Source organism: Canis aureus, chromosome 3 (assembly GCF_053574225.1).
Source record: "Canis aureus isolate CA01 chromosome 3, VMU_Caureus_v.1.0, whole genome shotgun sequence".
Classification (NCBI taxonomy): domain Eukaryota; kingdom Metazoa; phylum Chordata; class Mammalia; order Carnivora; family Canidae; genus Canis; species Canis aureus.
Window position 1 is genome coordinate 72,507,198 of NC_135613.1, and position 15,588 is coordinate 72,522,785.

Sequence of the window (15,588 nt, forward strand, 5' to 3'; positions counted from 1 at the left end):
TAGAGCCTATACCCTTAACTACTATTGTGGCCTTTGACGCTCAAGACCAGGACTGATATTCTCCAAGTGGCTTATCATGGTTCAGCGCAAACCTCGACACTCACCGTGAGACTGGATCATGGCACTGCTCATGGGGGGAGGACTATTACTGGGTGGTCTGAAGAGATGGTTGTTAGGGTGGTTGGGGGGTGGGCTCGAAGGCTGAATCCTTAACCTTAAAAAAACAACAAAACCAGATAAGTAAATTTCCTGAGGTGACAGTACAACCCTAATGTTACTCTCATACACTACGCATCAGCAGGAACTTTTTTTTTAAGTTTTGCTAGGCCTCCAGGCTAGAAAAACATACCTACACCACCCACCACAATGCATGTAAGACCTATCTACATCTTAGTTTCCCAGACCAAGAGAGGCAGAGGTCATGGAGGCCTGTGTCCTGGCCTGTATGACTGTCAGTTTACTTTGTCTGTCAGGCTAAGGAAAGGAAGTGGCACAGGACTGGATCCAGTCAGGATCTCATGGAGGCAGCTAACATTTAAATTGCTCTCTCTGCTTTTCACAGAGGTTCTCCCCAGATGAAGTAGTCAACCTCTCCCATGACAAGCAGGCCAAGGATGGCAAGCTACGGAGACAACACATTAGGTATGAAACAAGTGATTCCTTACCTCTGGAGCTGGTGGGTAAGGAGGGCTGGCTGATTTTCACAGGCAGCCTGAAGAGGTGAAGATGGCTGAGGAGGACAGATGGAATCCTAAACATATGGGGGAAAGAAGAATATCTGTGAGCTTGAAGATTAAGCAGAGCTATTCTCAGGAAGGGAAGAAACAGGAAGAACTCTCTGTGACCCAGGTTTACACTTTTGTGGTTCATCAAAAAGTCTGATTACCTTTACTCAAACATGTCAACCATAAACATAACTCCACTCTGCCCTGTGTGATCTCCTTGAAAATTCACAGGCAAATCAGCCTGCAAGCAAGCTCCAAACAAGTTGGAGAGAGCAAAGAGTGAAGGCCTACTTGAATCTGTTGCTGGAGGATTTGATGGTGCTGCTCCTGCTGGTATAACATATGCTGCTGCTGGGTCTTCTCCAGGGCTCTCTCATCAATCTGCCCCCCGTACATCTTCTGCAGCTGCTCACACTCCTGAAGGGAAAGCAGTTAATACAGATGGGGTGCAGCCAGGCCCACCCCATGCAGTGATGTCAGCAGATGCAGATCTGCTGCAAGGTCTCAGGGGCGGAAAGAGCCCCAAGAGAAGAACAGTGTCCTCAATGAGCAACCAACCCATGTATATGGGTATTTGTGTACTAAATACATTCACATTCCGTGCTGGGGGAACGAATGGAAGACACCAAGGGTGGCCTGTGTGCCAGTGGAGGTGTCCAGTGTGAAATCTGGGTACAGAGCACCTGTTGCTTGAGGCCTGGTTATGAGGAAGGCAGAAAGAAAACCAGCCCTTTACAGAAGTCTGGAGGTACACTTCCTTCCTCTGGGAGCACCATTCCACACCCACCAGAAAGCATGCCAGGTGGCAACCATGCCGAGCAGGCTCCAGCAAGAGCCAGTGCCCGAAAAGAAGAGAAGGATGCCAAGGTTGCTGGAATTACCTTCCCTAAGGCTTCCCACCAAAACCCATGCCCAGAAATCCCTCTCTAAAAATTACAGAGACGGGAGGAAAATCTAGGCCCTTCATTGTGGGGCGGCGGGGGGAGGTTACGTTTGAGTCTGGGGAAAGCCGTACATACCAACGAGTAAGGAAAGAGCATTAGGAAGCTACAGATTTGAGCCTCCACACGAACAGGGCAGAGATTTGCCACCCCGGTCCTCCACACGCTATTGCTCTGTGTGCCCCACGCTTCTCCAGAGGTACCTGCTGCCTCTCCCATTACCTGCTGCAGCTGTTTGATGCTGCTGCTGTTGGCCAGCTTTTCCAGGTGAGCTTTGAAGGCCTGGATGCTTGCAGCCCCATCTGAGAACCGGCGCACGGGAGAGAAACGCTCCGTGGGGAGGTGCAGGGTGTTGGAGTCCTTGTAGGTAGAGCTGAATACATGGGAAGAGAAGGTTAGGGGCAAGGACTCAGGGCCTTTGACCAAATCACCCAGGGACTGCTTGCTGTTCCAGAAGAACGCAAAGGTGGCTGGCTGCATGTGTAGCCCTGCACATTACGCCATTTCCAGAGGCTGGTCGTGTCCCTAGCCTGCTGCCCTTTAGAGAACTCCAACAGCACATCTTCCATTTCCACTTACCTTGAGCTGGCTTACTTTCCAAGCTCGGTGAGGTCCTGGGATCAAATACATCCAGTTCTTACAAATATACTAGGTCAGAGAGAAGAGCTTCACAGTAGCCCTCGGGCCAAGCTGCATAGGAATTCTGGTTTTTATATTACGTCTGTCTAGTGCCTTTCGAAACCTAAAATCCATTGTTTGATCCACTTTTCCCTGAGCAGCACTCTCCGTGTGACCAGAAGAAAACTATGATCAGCTTTGTGGCCAATGCCTGGCCCAGAAGTTAGAGGTTTTATGCTAGAAAGTGGAGGGTGGAGGTTCAAGCGGGATGACAGGGGGACTCCTGATCCCCAGATGGAGATGGCACACTCTTAAGGAACGTGGGCCTCAAGATCCTGCGTTGCGTACCTGGTCAACGCAAATACAGCTGGGCACTGTGAAAATTAACTTCTCAGGGTAGCACGCCTCCCCCACAACCTCCCAGCGAAAGAGGAATCGTGTGGACCAAATCCCACTGCTCAGTCGGAACGGAGCTGGTATCTTACCGAAAGAAAGAAAGAAGCTGTTGATAAGGAATCCGTAAGACAGCATGGGAGTTAGAAGCTAACACCTCTCCTTGTTAGCTAATCAGAAAGAGATGTTTATGGGTTGAGGTAAGCAGATAAAAGACTGCCAGGGCAGCATTCCAGCAGCTGATGGAAAGGATCAGGGTTTCATGTCCAGGGCAGAGATGATACCACACTGAACTATGGGTGAAATGATGGACCGCCTTGCCAGCTACTCACTCTGGACTGAAGCAGAATGTGCCTAAGGAAGCAGGTTGATAAGCGAGTTCAAATACAATGCAGACGGGGAGGGTCTGGCTGTGGGAGGGTGGGGGGGTGGCTGATGGCTGTGCGGAGTGGTCCAGAGTTGTGGCCGCGCAGGCAAGCCTTGAACCCTCTCCTTGCTAATGATGACTTCGGTTTCTGGCTCTACCTGAAGCTTGACACAGTGGTGCACTGATGAAATGAGCACAAACATACGTGTGTAACACAAAAGATGCATGATTTTGGCAGACACGCTCCAGAAACAGTGATCACAAAAGCTGCTTTCAGGAGCACTTCCTCAGTACTTCCTACGTCTGTTTCTACTTCAGGTGTCTGGAGTCAAAACGAGCAAATACCATTCTCTCCTAAAACTGGACTCATGCTTTAGGTATTTTCTGCTACTGGACCCATTTCTGATTCATTCAGAAAGCGGTGTTCTCCAAGCAGGTAATTCAGCCTGTCTACACAAAAGAGACAGAGCAGCTCTCCCAGTCCAGGCATTTGATGACTTTTCCAGAAGCCCCAGGTTGTGGGAAGACTGACCCTGGTCAGTTGGGCACAGGAGCTTCAGAGGAACAGTTCTTTTTTTTTTTTCCAGAGGAACAGTTCTGATGGAGATGCTCATTTCAGAAGCACTCACAGTATCCATTGTGTTGTCTTTTTATTAGCAATCATGTTCAAACTCAGGACAGCCCCGTATCAGGCTGACACTCCCGCTATACCTTTCAAACAGGAACTTGGTTCCCCACCTTGATAAAAAAATCATCCTGTGTTCATTTTTCCAATTACACTTTATAATTTATTTTAGGTTTTAAGTTACACATTTCCAGGATGGAAAAGGTTGATCAGACCCCTCTTCTGTCTCCATGCTGGACTTCATGAGTTACACCCCCAAAGAAAAGATATATATGCTGTTCTTGCATTTCCTCCAGGAAATGGGAGGAATTCAATAATCTGTCTAGGCCCCCCGATTTCCAGTGCCCTACAGCCCAGCGAAGTTGCTTTTGTCCTCTGCAGACTACCTTCACCCTCCTGTGTTGCCGTGTTTTTACAGTAACCCCATCCATAGGCTGAGTTTGCGTAAGTGCCTCGCCTTGCACAATCTGCCACTCATCAAGCATTCATTCCAATTCAAACTGGCTTGGCCACAGGAAACCCTTGAAACACTCCACCACGAGTGTTCACACGAAAACAGACAGCAGACACATTTCCAGCAGGCAAGGCCTTGACAGTGACTGTACGCAGGGCGGCAACACACACACACACAGAGCTGTGGCCAGTGTGGCCTTCCTTACTACACACGCGTGGACAGGATAGAGGCCCTGTGATAGAGGTTCTGTGAGAGGGGCTGGTCTTCATGTTTCCCTGACAGGAGTGTCTCCTGAGGAACACATAAAATTAAAGGCTACCCAGAGGACTTCCGCTCAACCACAGACCCTGATGAAGGCTAAAAAGCTGTCAGGCCGTGGAGGCGGGGACGATAGAAACAAGGAGAATAAAGAAATAAAGGTTGTGTTGGGTAACAGTGGCGAGCTCAGAGGTGTTGAGAAATCATGGAAAATTTAAGGGGGGTAGGCAGGGGGAAGTGGGAGGAGGCAGGGGGAGGATGGGGTGGGGAGGGGCACCTCTCCAACAATCACTCCAAGTCCCTTTTCATATAGTGCCCTCATAATGTAGGTCCTGAGAGATTTTCCTTAGGAAAATACTGTCTTTCTGCACCAGAGTTTTTATTGGAGAGCCATCATTCCTGCTACTCTGACCAGACCATTCTTACTGTTTTTCATGGTCATCTATAATAGCTTATCTTCCTTCTCTCAGAGTGCCAACAGGGCACTAATTAAGTCTCTGTCTGCGCAGAGTCCACGGTCTCTGCTGATTATAAGGACACCCGATGGGTAACTAGCCACAATAAAAACATTGTGTCAAGCTTGCCAGTGTGAGCTGGTTACAAGATTTCATAACAACACATTTATAAACTTCATTTCCTTGGAACCTGACTGCTTTTCAACTTTCTCAAGCAAGCCTGCTTTCATTGTCTTTCCAACAAGATTGAAATAAAATCAGCTTAGCAATTGTTGGTGGCCTGGAAAGCGTGGCCCACAAGCTTGGAGACAGCTTTAGAGCGGACACAGCTAAGAATTTTAGTCATCGAAATATTCATAGAAAGTAATCACTTTCTTAATCTAGCAACGTGCCACACCCGTGTTTCCAGGTGTCCTGAGATTCAATTTTACGAAGCTTTCTTGACCAAGAAGGTTAAGCTTGTTATTTCTTCAAGAGGATGAATTACAAATGTAAGAGAGACCTTGTGAAAGATTTCAGCCATCAGAATATGATTGTGAGAATGACTTCTCGAGCACGACATTCAAGAGACTGCAGTATCTCTGCTCTACCATTCACAAAGGGATGTACCTTCCTCCAGGTCCAAGCTCACTGTTCTGTTCAGTGGTAACATGGTAAGATATGCTCGTTCTTTTGAAGGCGATGGGTTATTAACGGTCAAGTCTATTGATAAGGCTACAAATCCTCCCATGTCCAGCTGGCCTCTGAGAACTTCACCTCCTCATAGGTTTCAAGTTCAGTTTCATCTATGAGTCAACACCTAGAATTACGAGAAGCAACTGCAGACCATAAACATGTCCATGAGGTAATGGGAAAGAAGAATCTCATGATGCCCCGCATAGTGCTCAGTGAGAGGAGTTGAGAAGATGTACGCTCAGGATGCTACTTTAAAGTCTCGATGCTAGTCACCTTCACTGGAAGATTAGCAAGAAGGGTGCCTGCCCGATGAGCCTCAAGGAGCTCACATAGCTCATGTGGCTACTCACCGATGCTGATCAGGTACCAGGTGAGGGGGCCAGACCCGGGAACGGAAAGGCTGCTGTCCTAGCTGCCGTTGTAGGTCCGGTGGGATCTCAGCTGTAGGGTTGGTCATGGCCAGTGTATGTCTTTTGGACCTATTTGCCAAGTACCTGCAACAAGCAGGAGCACATTTCATAGTAAAAAAGACAGATAGGAATATTCCTCACCAAGAAGCATCAGAAGTTAATCCAAAGCACTCAGAATGAAATCGTGCCAGAGCTCCAAAAGGGCTCCATGGCAAACAGATCCCTGGCTGGATGAAAGGGAAACATGGTCAGCTGGCCAATAAAAGCTGGCTTACCACTGAAGTGGCTGAATTTTGAACCTAAGAGTAGCCACTAAGAGAAGAGAGAAAACAGATGGAGCTCACGAAGAAGATTGATTTTCCTTCCTTCATTCCATTTGGTAAAAGAATTTATTTCCCACTTGTTAATTTGATTCCTCTTTTCCCTCCAAATTTCCAAAATTCAAGTCAGAGGAAATGCGCCCTAAGGATTATTCCTAGAGATGAGCCAAGAGAGATGTTCAGAAGGGTTCCACATACATCTCTAGATCCCAATGGCCCCCTGGGTTTGAGATTGTCCTCACTTACAAGTCACGGAAAACAGATCCTTCCACTTGGGGATGAGTGTTTCCAAAACTACCCCTTCTCTCATGCCCCATGATTGTAAGTCAGCCATCAGAGAAGAAAAACTGATGTTGTCCCAAGGGAACCACATTCTCTAGAGGATGAAGAAATGAAACCACATAAAATGTTCAGAATTGGTTTTTAGGGGAAAAAAGGCAAGGCAAGAAAACAGAAGTTTCAAAGCTAAGGAGTTGACAAGCTGATGACTTTCATTCTAAAGATCTATCGGATCCACTACTTAGTTAATACCAAAAATAAGCTACGGTCCCCCTTCATGTAGCCAATGGTTTCCTCTATCACTGCTGCTCTTCTTGGGCATGCATAAAAGAAGCATTATCCCTCTCCATGACGTCAGGACCGATGGGCACTTTACCCTTTAAATGTTGGTCTATAGAAGAAAGAAGGTGGAGCTGGAGGAAGTAAAGTCCAAGACAAGATAAAGTGAAACGCTACTTGTCTAATTAAGGTAGAAAGGCAGTAAGTTCCTGAATTTTTTTTTTTCATGACACCAGCAGGGCCCATTTGGCACATCATATACCCTAGTATCAGCAAACTATAGAGACAAAAGCATTGTGAGGAGGGGGAAAAACGTTACAAAGATTTTCTTCTATTGGCCAAACTGTAGGTAACCCACCTGCCACCACCCTGTTCTCTACTCTTCTTTCCAAATGGGACCAGTTTCTTTACGAAGAGCAGCTCTCATACAGAGCTACTATGGGTAAAGAAGAGAGTACTGGCCAGCAACTGTCAGGTTCTTAAAAAGTGGTCTTCATTCTTAACTACTTTGCCCATTTAAATTAAAAACAGTTAACAGACTGTAGAGCCATTAGTGGTATGTAAACTTGCCAAAGAGTAAGCCATCAGTGGTTTAATATCCATTTGATAAAGACACCCAAAGTTTCCCCAAGAGCCCATGAAAACCATTTTATTTCAACTTCCCTCAAGGGAAAAACATATAATTTTGAAGAACACCTGTATTTCTGGGAAAATACATGCTGGATTCTGGTCAACCCCCCCACCCCGACCCACCCCAGAAAATAAGAAAGACAACTCCCACAAGGGGGCATGCATGGAGCTGCAGACCACAGCTAACGGGACTGAGGTAAAACAAACAGTACAGCATGCCTGATGGTCACTGCCGTTCTCTGAATTAGGCATCTCTCAACAAGGTTCTGCAAACAAGGGATATTTGCATCTGTCCCTGGCCCGAATCCCATATTCTTTTTTTCATTATCTCTTTGTTGGTACAAGGGGATGGAAGAAGCACACAGCAAACAGTACAAGAGGTATTCATTCTCCTGGAAAGGAAGAGTCCATGCCAGAGGTCCATGGCCAGACTAGCTAGGATCACTGTCATCTCAAATCTCCAATTCCTTCTCAGTAAACAGTTCTTGGCAGGTAGGAGCAGGCTTTGCGCCTTGTGAATACTATCAGAGTTGCAATATGAAGGCAGGGGGTAAGGAAGGAAGGAGGGAGGAGAAAGAAAGTTCTTATGGTTATTGCTGTCACTTAGGGGACTTCCAATGGCGCTTACAGAAATGCCATTTTCTGGGTAGTCTTCTGTTACTTCCATGTGGGGAGGAACATGCCATCTGGCTTGAGCAAAGAGACCACACAAATGTTGAAGCTGCACTGTACCACCTCCTTGGGCAGAGGTGACCTTTCGTTGGTTGCAGGGGGAGCCTGCCCAAGGACGTTCTGCAAGCACTGCCAGATGTCACATTACCTCTGCACAGCTTCCTGATCTGGCTCCCCATCCGAGCTCTCCTCGTCCACAGGGGTAACTGCTGGCACTGCCTGCAGAGAGACAGGAAGGAAAAGCTCAAGGTGGCGCTTCTTTCATAATACCTCTCGTTTGAGAAACCAGGTGTGGGATAGGCCTTTCTGTTCATTTTCTTATTTATAAAACCGTTTCTAGGACCCTTGGGCTATCTGGATCTTTCACATACCTTCCTAGCTTTCCATTTTTTACCTCGAGCAGGTGATTTCAATTGGGATTTCTTCCTCTGATTCATCTTTGTTCATTTATCCAACAAAGAGCTGAATGTCTACCATGTTCCAGGATGAGATGTGAATTAACAAATATAGTTCCTGCCCTCACTTTATAGTCTAGTGGAGGACGGAGAGAAGGGGACAGACAATTACAGAACAACATGACCTGGTCTTCTAACAGGGCCCCTTTGGGAATCAGGAAAGCATCTTGGAGGCTTCACTTCAAGTGACACTTCACTTGAAACCTGAAGGATAAAGAGGAGCTGGCCACATATAAAAGAAAGGGTCACAAGCCTTTGGGGTTTCTAGACTGAGAGAAAAGAGAAGGCCTGCACAGATGTCTGAGGACCTGAAAATACAGGAGAAGCTTGTTTACCTGGAGCATCTAGGAACTGGCCTGTTGTTTCATGTTAATGTTATCACCAGTGTTTAGATAGATGTCTTTCTTGCGAAAATGCATAATGGTTCTTTCGCAGTACATTTTAGTACACAACATATAATTGTGTGATTGCAATTCAATGCTTTAAAATAGCTATTACCCACCAAAACAGATATGTGAAATGAGAACCACCACAATGCACGCATTATTGTGACTCTCCTCATCTACAGGAGGACTCTGGAATGCTGTACATCCTTCACAGCTCCTCACAGCCTAGTGGCTCACATAATCACCATGCCTCAGACACTAGAGTGAAAGGCCATCTTTGATTAGTATGAAAGAACTTTAAAATGGAAGATCATTATAAAACAAAATGAAAACTTTGGGAATAATTCCATTGTTGAAAGGCTGCTAGGCTGCCTGGATCCCTTATTGCAGTTCCATGAGGCTGGAGTGAGAACAGGGCTAGGCAGGAAGTGGCTATGGATGGGGCAGGAAAGGGACACGGTGGCCAGTTATAGATGGCCTTGAATGCCATACTAAGAGGCATATTCTGAGGAAGGGCAGTGGTGAGTCATTAAAAGATTTTTGGCAGGTACATGATGTTACAAGATTTATATTCCAGAAAGCTAGCTTGCTTGAGCTGCAGTGTAGAAGGGATTGGTGGTGAGGATGAGGAGAAAAGATTGGAGGCAAGGAGGGTGGTGAGAAGGCCACTTTATTAATCTCAGCAAAGGATGACAGTGATGAGAGGAAGGAGCAAGGGAGGATGATGGGAGGCGGGCTCTGGCTAACTGATTTGATGTAGGGCTGAGGGAGAGGGAGGAGTTAAATGGAAACCCCACACTCCTAGCTTACATGACCAGGAGAATGACTGTGCCAGTCCCTGTCACCCAGGAGGAGAAAATGGTTACATGCAGTCATTGGAAGACATCTCAAATTCAAATGTGAGGACATGTCGAGTACTGGTAGGATAGCCAACTAACTCTACATGGTCATCCATATGAAGTGGAGAACTCAGAAAGAGCATTCTGAGCTGGACAATCACTTGGTAATGGAAACGGGAGTGGAAGAGATCAGCCAGAGAGGGTGTGTAAAATGAGATGAAAACAGGGCGTGAGGCAAAACTGGGGTTTCACCAACTTAAAGGAATAAGCCGAAAGGGAACCTGATAAGGAGAGGCAGGAAGAAAATGAGAATGTGGGATCAGAGAAGCCAAAGAAGACAGTATTTCAAAGAAGAAAAATGGTCAACAGTGACTGATATAGTTGGAAGGCCCCCAAGATAAAGATTAAAATGTCCACCGGATTTATCAACAAAAGCTTGTCAGTGATCTTGGTAAAAACAGTTCCAGTGGACGGAGTACGTCACTCTGCCTCCCACAAAGCGGTTCCAGATCCTTCATAACCTGCACTGATCTGGCCCATTCCTGCATACCTCCGACATCTCCCGGTCTGTGATACTCTGGCACTTAATCACACATGGTCTTTTCCTAGTATTCCAACATTTCACATATGTTGATCCTGTCTTCCCAATATGATAAGCTCTGTGGGGCTAAGAACTATGAATACAATCCTTTCCTTTTCCTGACAGCCCTGTTACTGAAAGTGTGATCCATGGTGGAGCCGTGTCAGCCCACAAACTGCTGTTACCAATCTATGATAAGGTTAGCACAGAAATTAAGAGTAAGCTTTTAGAAATTTTTATAGCAATTTAACAGGGTAATTCTGTCTGCTAAAATTTAGGCTTATATTTTGTATATTTTAAAAATTTTATTTCTCCAATAAATCACTTTATTTTTTTTTATTTTTTATTTTTTTCAATAATTCACTTTAATTGCATTTTACAGAGGTATGAATCTCATGATGGATTGAAGGGGAAAAAAGGTCTTCCATAAGAGGAATGTTGTGAAGCACTGCCCTAAAAACACCCGGTAAAGGCTGTGGATATAGTTAGCACCCAATTGTATGGTCCTTTGAGAATGAATGAAGAAACAAACGAATGAATGAGTTGACCTATGACAAGAAAATCACCAGAAATAAACAGAACCCAGCGGAGGAAAAGAATTTTTGAATGTGATCATTATTTATAAAAAAAGGATGGGAAAAAAAAAAAAAAAAGGATGGGACTGAGAGACACCGACTGACTAGGTTAGAGCTTATGAAAGCCAAATAATCAGTGATTGAGGTTGTACCAAAACTTCGAAGTAGTGTTAATGGAAGGAGAAAGGGTCAGTGAGAAGGTGATTCCTGAAACCAGCGTAAAGAGCAGTTCATTCTAGAGAAAACTGTTAGGGACCACTGCCCTTGGGCAGGGAGGAGTTTCGGTGGGAGGGCTGTGTCAGTGAGGCCACTGTGACCCCTCCCCTCCCTGGACTGTAGCACTGTGGTAGCACCTAACAGTGTGTCTGTAAGTGGCCCACTGAGGATGACCTGTTCTAGGAGCAGGCTTTAGGGTGGCAATTATTAAGTAAAGAAGGTGGCCAAAAATTAAGTCTGGTAAATTCTATGAGCCTGAAAGAAACAGGAATACACTGAGCATCATAAGCTTAGAGCAAGAAGAAATTCAGACACGTAGGTTGGCGATCTGGGTTCCCAGCCCGAGGCCCACAGCTTCTTTATCAAAAGCTTCTGAGAAAGTAGGTCATGCCCTGTGCTGCTACTCACTGGTGTCATGGTGACAAGTGGGGAGGGTCCCCGTGGGCGCTTCAGCAGCTGCTGGGCATGTAGTTGGATGTTGGCTCCTCCATCTGATGCCCTCCGGCCGAGGGGGCCCATTCCATTCAGCAGCTGTAGGGTGGGCGGCTGTAAGAGGGACTGCTCCTGTCGCAAGCAGAGTGGGCAGGACAGGGTGGTGAGGTGGGGAAGGAGGGGCGAGAAGGGAATGGGACTCTAATCCGCTGAAATGAAGGGATCCTTCCAGTGTGCTCAGACTGATCTGCCCCTCTCACCCAAGGGGCTGTGCAAGAGACACCATAAGGAGAGACTCTGAAATCCTGGGCAAGGTCCCTCAAAGTCTCTCAAGGGAGCTCAGATGTGTTTCTTGGGGGGCGAGCTCTCTCCCACACCCAGGTACCTTGTACTCAAGCTGCCCAGTTGGTTGCAAATTTTGCATGGGCAACAGGTTGTGCATGAAGTTCATGTTAGGGGCCACCTGTAGGAACGGAGCCTGCGGGTTGACTCCAGGAAAGGCAGGCAGGAGCTTCTGCAGATCCTCCAGAACTTCCGTGCTGATAGGAAACAGGATGACAGAGAGGTTTGGTTAATATTCTCACTCCAAAGTGCATATAGACCCAAATGCTGAAACTGCTGAGTTCAGCATTTTTTTTTTTTAATTTTACCTTTTTTACTTTCCTCCTAAATCTGTACTTCTAAGACCCCAAAGCAAGTAGAAGCCTAGTGTATAGAACCTGGCTCTCTGCCATTTTACCCTTTGGGACTAGGGCTTGCTATTCTTCATTGACCACTCATGTAAAACCAACAGCTCTGAGCCAAGAGGAAATCCTGGCACCAGTCCAGCTGAAGTTTTTCAAAGCCTAGAGGTGAACAAGCAAGCTTCTGGAGGACATAGAGCATCCACTAAAACAATGGCTACCCGAAGTAGCAACTGATTCACCAGGGAAAGAATGCAATTATTCCTGTCTGTGCTGATGGGTCAGATAAGCCCGGGATGTGCAGGGCTGCTGTGCTGTGTAAGGCTTACAGCACACTTTAAAATAAGAGATCTTTCCACTAACAGGGTGACACAGGACTCCACCCCTTTGCAGCTGACAGAGTCTTTGAAGCCAGAACGTTCCCCTATTGCCTGTTTGATCGTAGGCCGAGAATGAGAAATGTAAAGCAAACAATCAGCAGGCCTCGAGAGGCTTTTTTGGAAATCACTCAGAGAAAAAAGGTATTTATAATAACACCAGCTTTGCCCCTAACTGAACTCTCAAGAGAACTCTTGCCATAACCTCTTCCCAACACAGTAAAGGAAATATCCAGAAAAGAGGTAAGGCTATTTTTAATGTTGAAAGTCTTCAAATGTAGAACAAAAACAGAGAACCAGCCTTCGGTACATTTCCCATGTGAGGGCATCAGCGAGCATACTGAAAGACTGTTTTGGGAAAATGCTTTGGGAAACTGGGACTTACTTGGGATGTTTTTGGATTCTCACTCGCTTAATACAACTTTTAACTTACATAAATTACATTGTATCATTTGTCCTCCCTTCTAAGATGAGTCTTGCATTAGAACATATAGTAAATAATATCTCTAAAAGCTGTCAAACTTGGATGAATTTTAAGGGGTGCTTTTATGACTTAGATCAGGAGAACTCAATTTTTGTGAGCCAAGACGCTACCATGCTTTTCACCAAAGTATTGTGATCAACTGACATGATGATGGCTATTGGCTCACCATCCACAAGGGACAGCTCTGTCATTCTGTGGCCACATCAAGTCTGATCAAGTCAGGACCCTGAACTAGGCTAAAAAAAAATACATGTCTTAGCCACTGGATTTGATCTCATCTGGGAGCTACAACGAAGTAGGAAAACTGAGCCATGGTAGGAATTGAAAGTCAGGTGAGACTTCTTTGCTTCAGTATTAACCAGGGCTGTTGGCCAGATACTCACCGTGGGTCAGCCACACCCACTGTGTGCCTCCTCATGGACAAATAGCGGACCAATGCTTCAGGGGAGGGCTCTTCACCCTCATCACTGTCCAAGTTCACGGTCCCATCCGGCTGAGGTGGAAGGAAATAGAATCAAATTAGAAATAAAAAGGAATTCAAAATAAAAAGCCAGGAAAGGGAGCAAAGGTATGGGGAAGAAAGTGATTTTTGGCAAACAGCCCTCTGAGGTCACTACTTGCCTCCACGATCTGGTTCTCTGGGTTAATCAGCTGCACCTGGGGAACACTGATGTTCATAGTGGTACCAGTCTGCTCTGCCTGGAAAGTAGTACATATGTACACACTCTTACTTCACATGCTAGACAGAAATCATGGTGGTCTTTCAAAGGATTCTGGGTTACCAAAGTCTATGTTTCTACCCCTGAGTCTTTGGTTCCTCTGCCCTTAGAAGCTACAACAAGGAAGCATTCTTTAGAGAAAACAGTCTCTCTTGATGACTGGCTATTTAAAAGAAAAAAAAAAAAAAGATGCAACTCTTGTTGTCCATACTGAGTACTGGGATACCCTTCCACCCTCTCTCTGCCAAAGAAAGGTTCTGACTTCTTCTTGACCTCTGACAAAGGAAAAGATGACAGGTGGGAGGGGACAGAGGTAAGGAAGACCAGGAAACTCTCTTACAGTTAGTGAGTGAGTGATGGCTAACCATCCCTTCCCCGCCATGTTACTTGACCTAAATCAGGTCACTGGAGTTATTGCCCACCTGGACATTGACTGGTGCTTGAAAAGCCATGGCTCGGGGCATGCTAGGAGGTGCTCCGACACGCAGGGTTTTGTGTCTCTTATGTCGATCACACAGCAGGCTGTAGATTGCACTATAGTGATCATAGGCATCTGATCTTAATGACTACCGAGGGAGAAGGGAAAAGAGTTAAAAACCCTGGTGAAATGGCATGTCAATAACCAAAACCCTCTCAACAGTACATTCGAGGACCAAAGCACCTTCTTGTCGAGAGTCAGAGAGGGGCAGAAGGAGAAGAACAGGAAGAAAATGAAAAGACTAAAGTTCCCAGGAGGGAGAAAAAGCAGGAGAGGCTGGGCAGAGGAAATATGGTTACCCCTTGCTTTGCCCTCCACGCCCTGAGAGATACCTGTAGTGTCCGCTCTCTGTCCAGTCCCATGTCCTCCATGGCCAAGAGGACGTCCTCATTCAGGGGGTCTATCTGTCTTTCTTCCTTCAGCTGCTGGCATTCGGTTATTAACTGTGACATTAAAAAGAGGCAAACTATCAAAGCCCTGATTAACCACATTGGGATGGCAGATCAGATATAAGAACTAGCTGTTCCATGTCCCGAGCCTCAGACAAAGCCTCAGCACAAAAGTCCTAGGTATTCACGCCATAGGCAAAGGTCCCCACTTTGCTGAGGTCCTCTGCAATGGCCACAATGGCTTAAAGAAAGGTATGTCACAAAAGCCACTGAACTGAACACACAGCGACAAGAGGAAGGAGCTAGCCCCATGGTTGGGGAGCTACAGAAATGTGCGCTATACGGTTTCCAAAGCCAAGGAGGGATTATGATTTGGGGACCAGTGTAGGCAACTGGGAACACTACCAACAACTCAGCTGGTTTACAATTCCCTCTTGCTTGCTTCCCTGGCTTCATCAGTAACACACCACGGTTTGTCCAAAGCACCCGCCCTTTTCCTGGCCTGACTACAATCTCATTACATCAAGAGATAGCCGGAGCTCTGAGAGGAGTTCCCTGAGGCACGCAGGACTCAGCTCACCCTGTCAAAGTTGGGATCGGTGTCCCCTAGCTTCATCCACTTGTGCTTGCAGATCTGCTCCATTGAGAGGCGCTTGTTTGGGTCTAACACCAGCATGTGGCGGATCAGGTGCTCACACTCTGCAACAGACAAACGGGCTGCCCTCAATCTTGGGAAGGGGCATACCAGTGTGGCCGAGGCAAGGCAAGCAGAGGGACTCTCTGGCACCTTGCTTCTCATTTCTCTCTTTTGCTCCTTATTACTGGTGTCACTACTTATTCCACAAGGGACTGGGCAAAGGCAAGAAAGAGAAGA

At 46.3% G+C, this 15,588-nt stretch overlaps 1 protein-coding gene across 9 annotated transcripts in view; it reads right to left on the minus strand.

The window, feature by feature from the left end:
- SIK3 (SIK family kinase 3) overlaps nt 1–15,588 on the minus strand; it is a 245,268-nt gene that overhangs the window by 16,725 nt on the left and 212,955 nt on the right. For 5 of the 9 annotated variants that reach the window (XM_077893650.1, XM_077893648.1, XM_077893646.1 and 2 more), the window contains exons 7-19: nt 15,295–15,413; nt 14,658–14,768; nt 14,270–14,413; nt 13,750–13,827; nt 13,512–13,621; nt 11,970–12,123; nt 11,561–11,716; nt 8,250–8,320; nt 5,862–6,005; nt 1,889–2,039; nt 1,017–1,142; nt 666–751; nt 105–214 (exon numbers count right to left, since the gene is read on the minus strand). In XM_077893650.1, coding sequence (XP_077749776.1) covers nt 105–214; nt 666–751; nt 1,017–1,142; nt 1,889–2,039; nt 5,862–6,005; nt 8,250–8,320; nt 11,561–11,716; nt 11,970–12,123; nt 13,512–13,621; nt 13,750–13,827; nt 14,270–14,413; nt 14,658–14,768; nt 15,295–15,413 — 1,560 coding nt within the window. The remainder of the gene's footprint in view (nt 1–104; nt 215–665; nt 752–1,016; nt 1,143–1,888; nt 2,040–5,861; nt 6,006–8,249; nt 8,321–11,560; nt 11,717–11,969; nt 12,124–13,511; nt 13,622–13,749; nt 13,828–14,269; nt 14,414–14,657; nt 14,769–15,294; nt 15,414–15,588) is intronic. The other 4 variants (XM_077893651.1, XM_077893649.1, XM_077893647.1 and 1 more) reach the window with 2 other exon arrangements.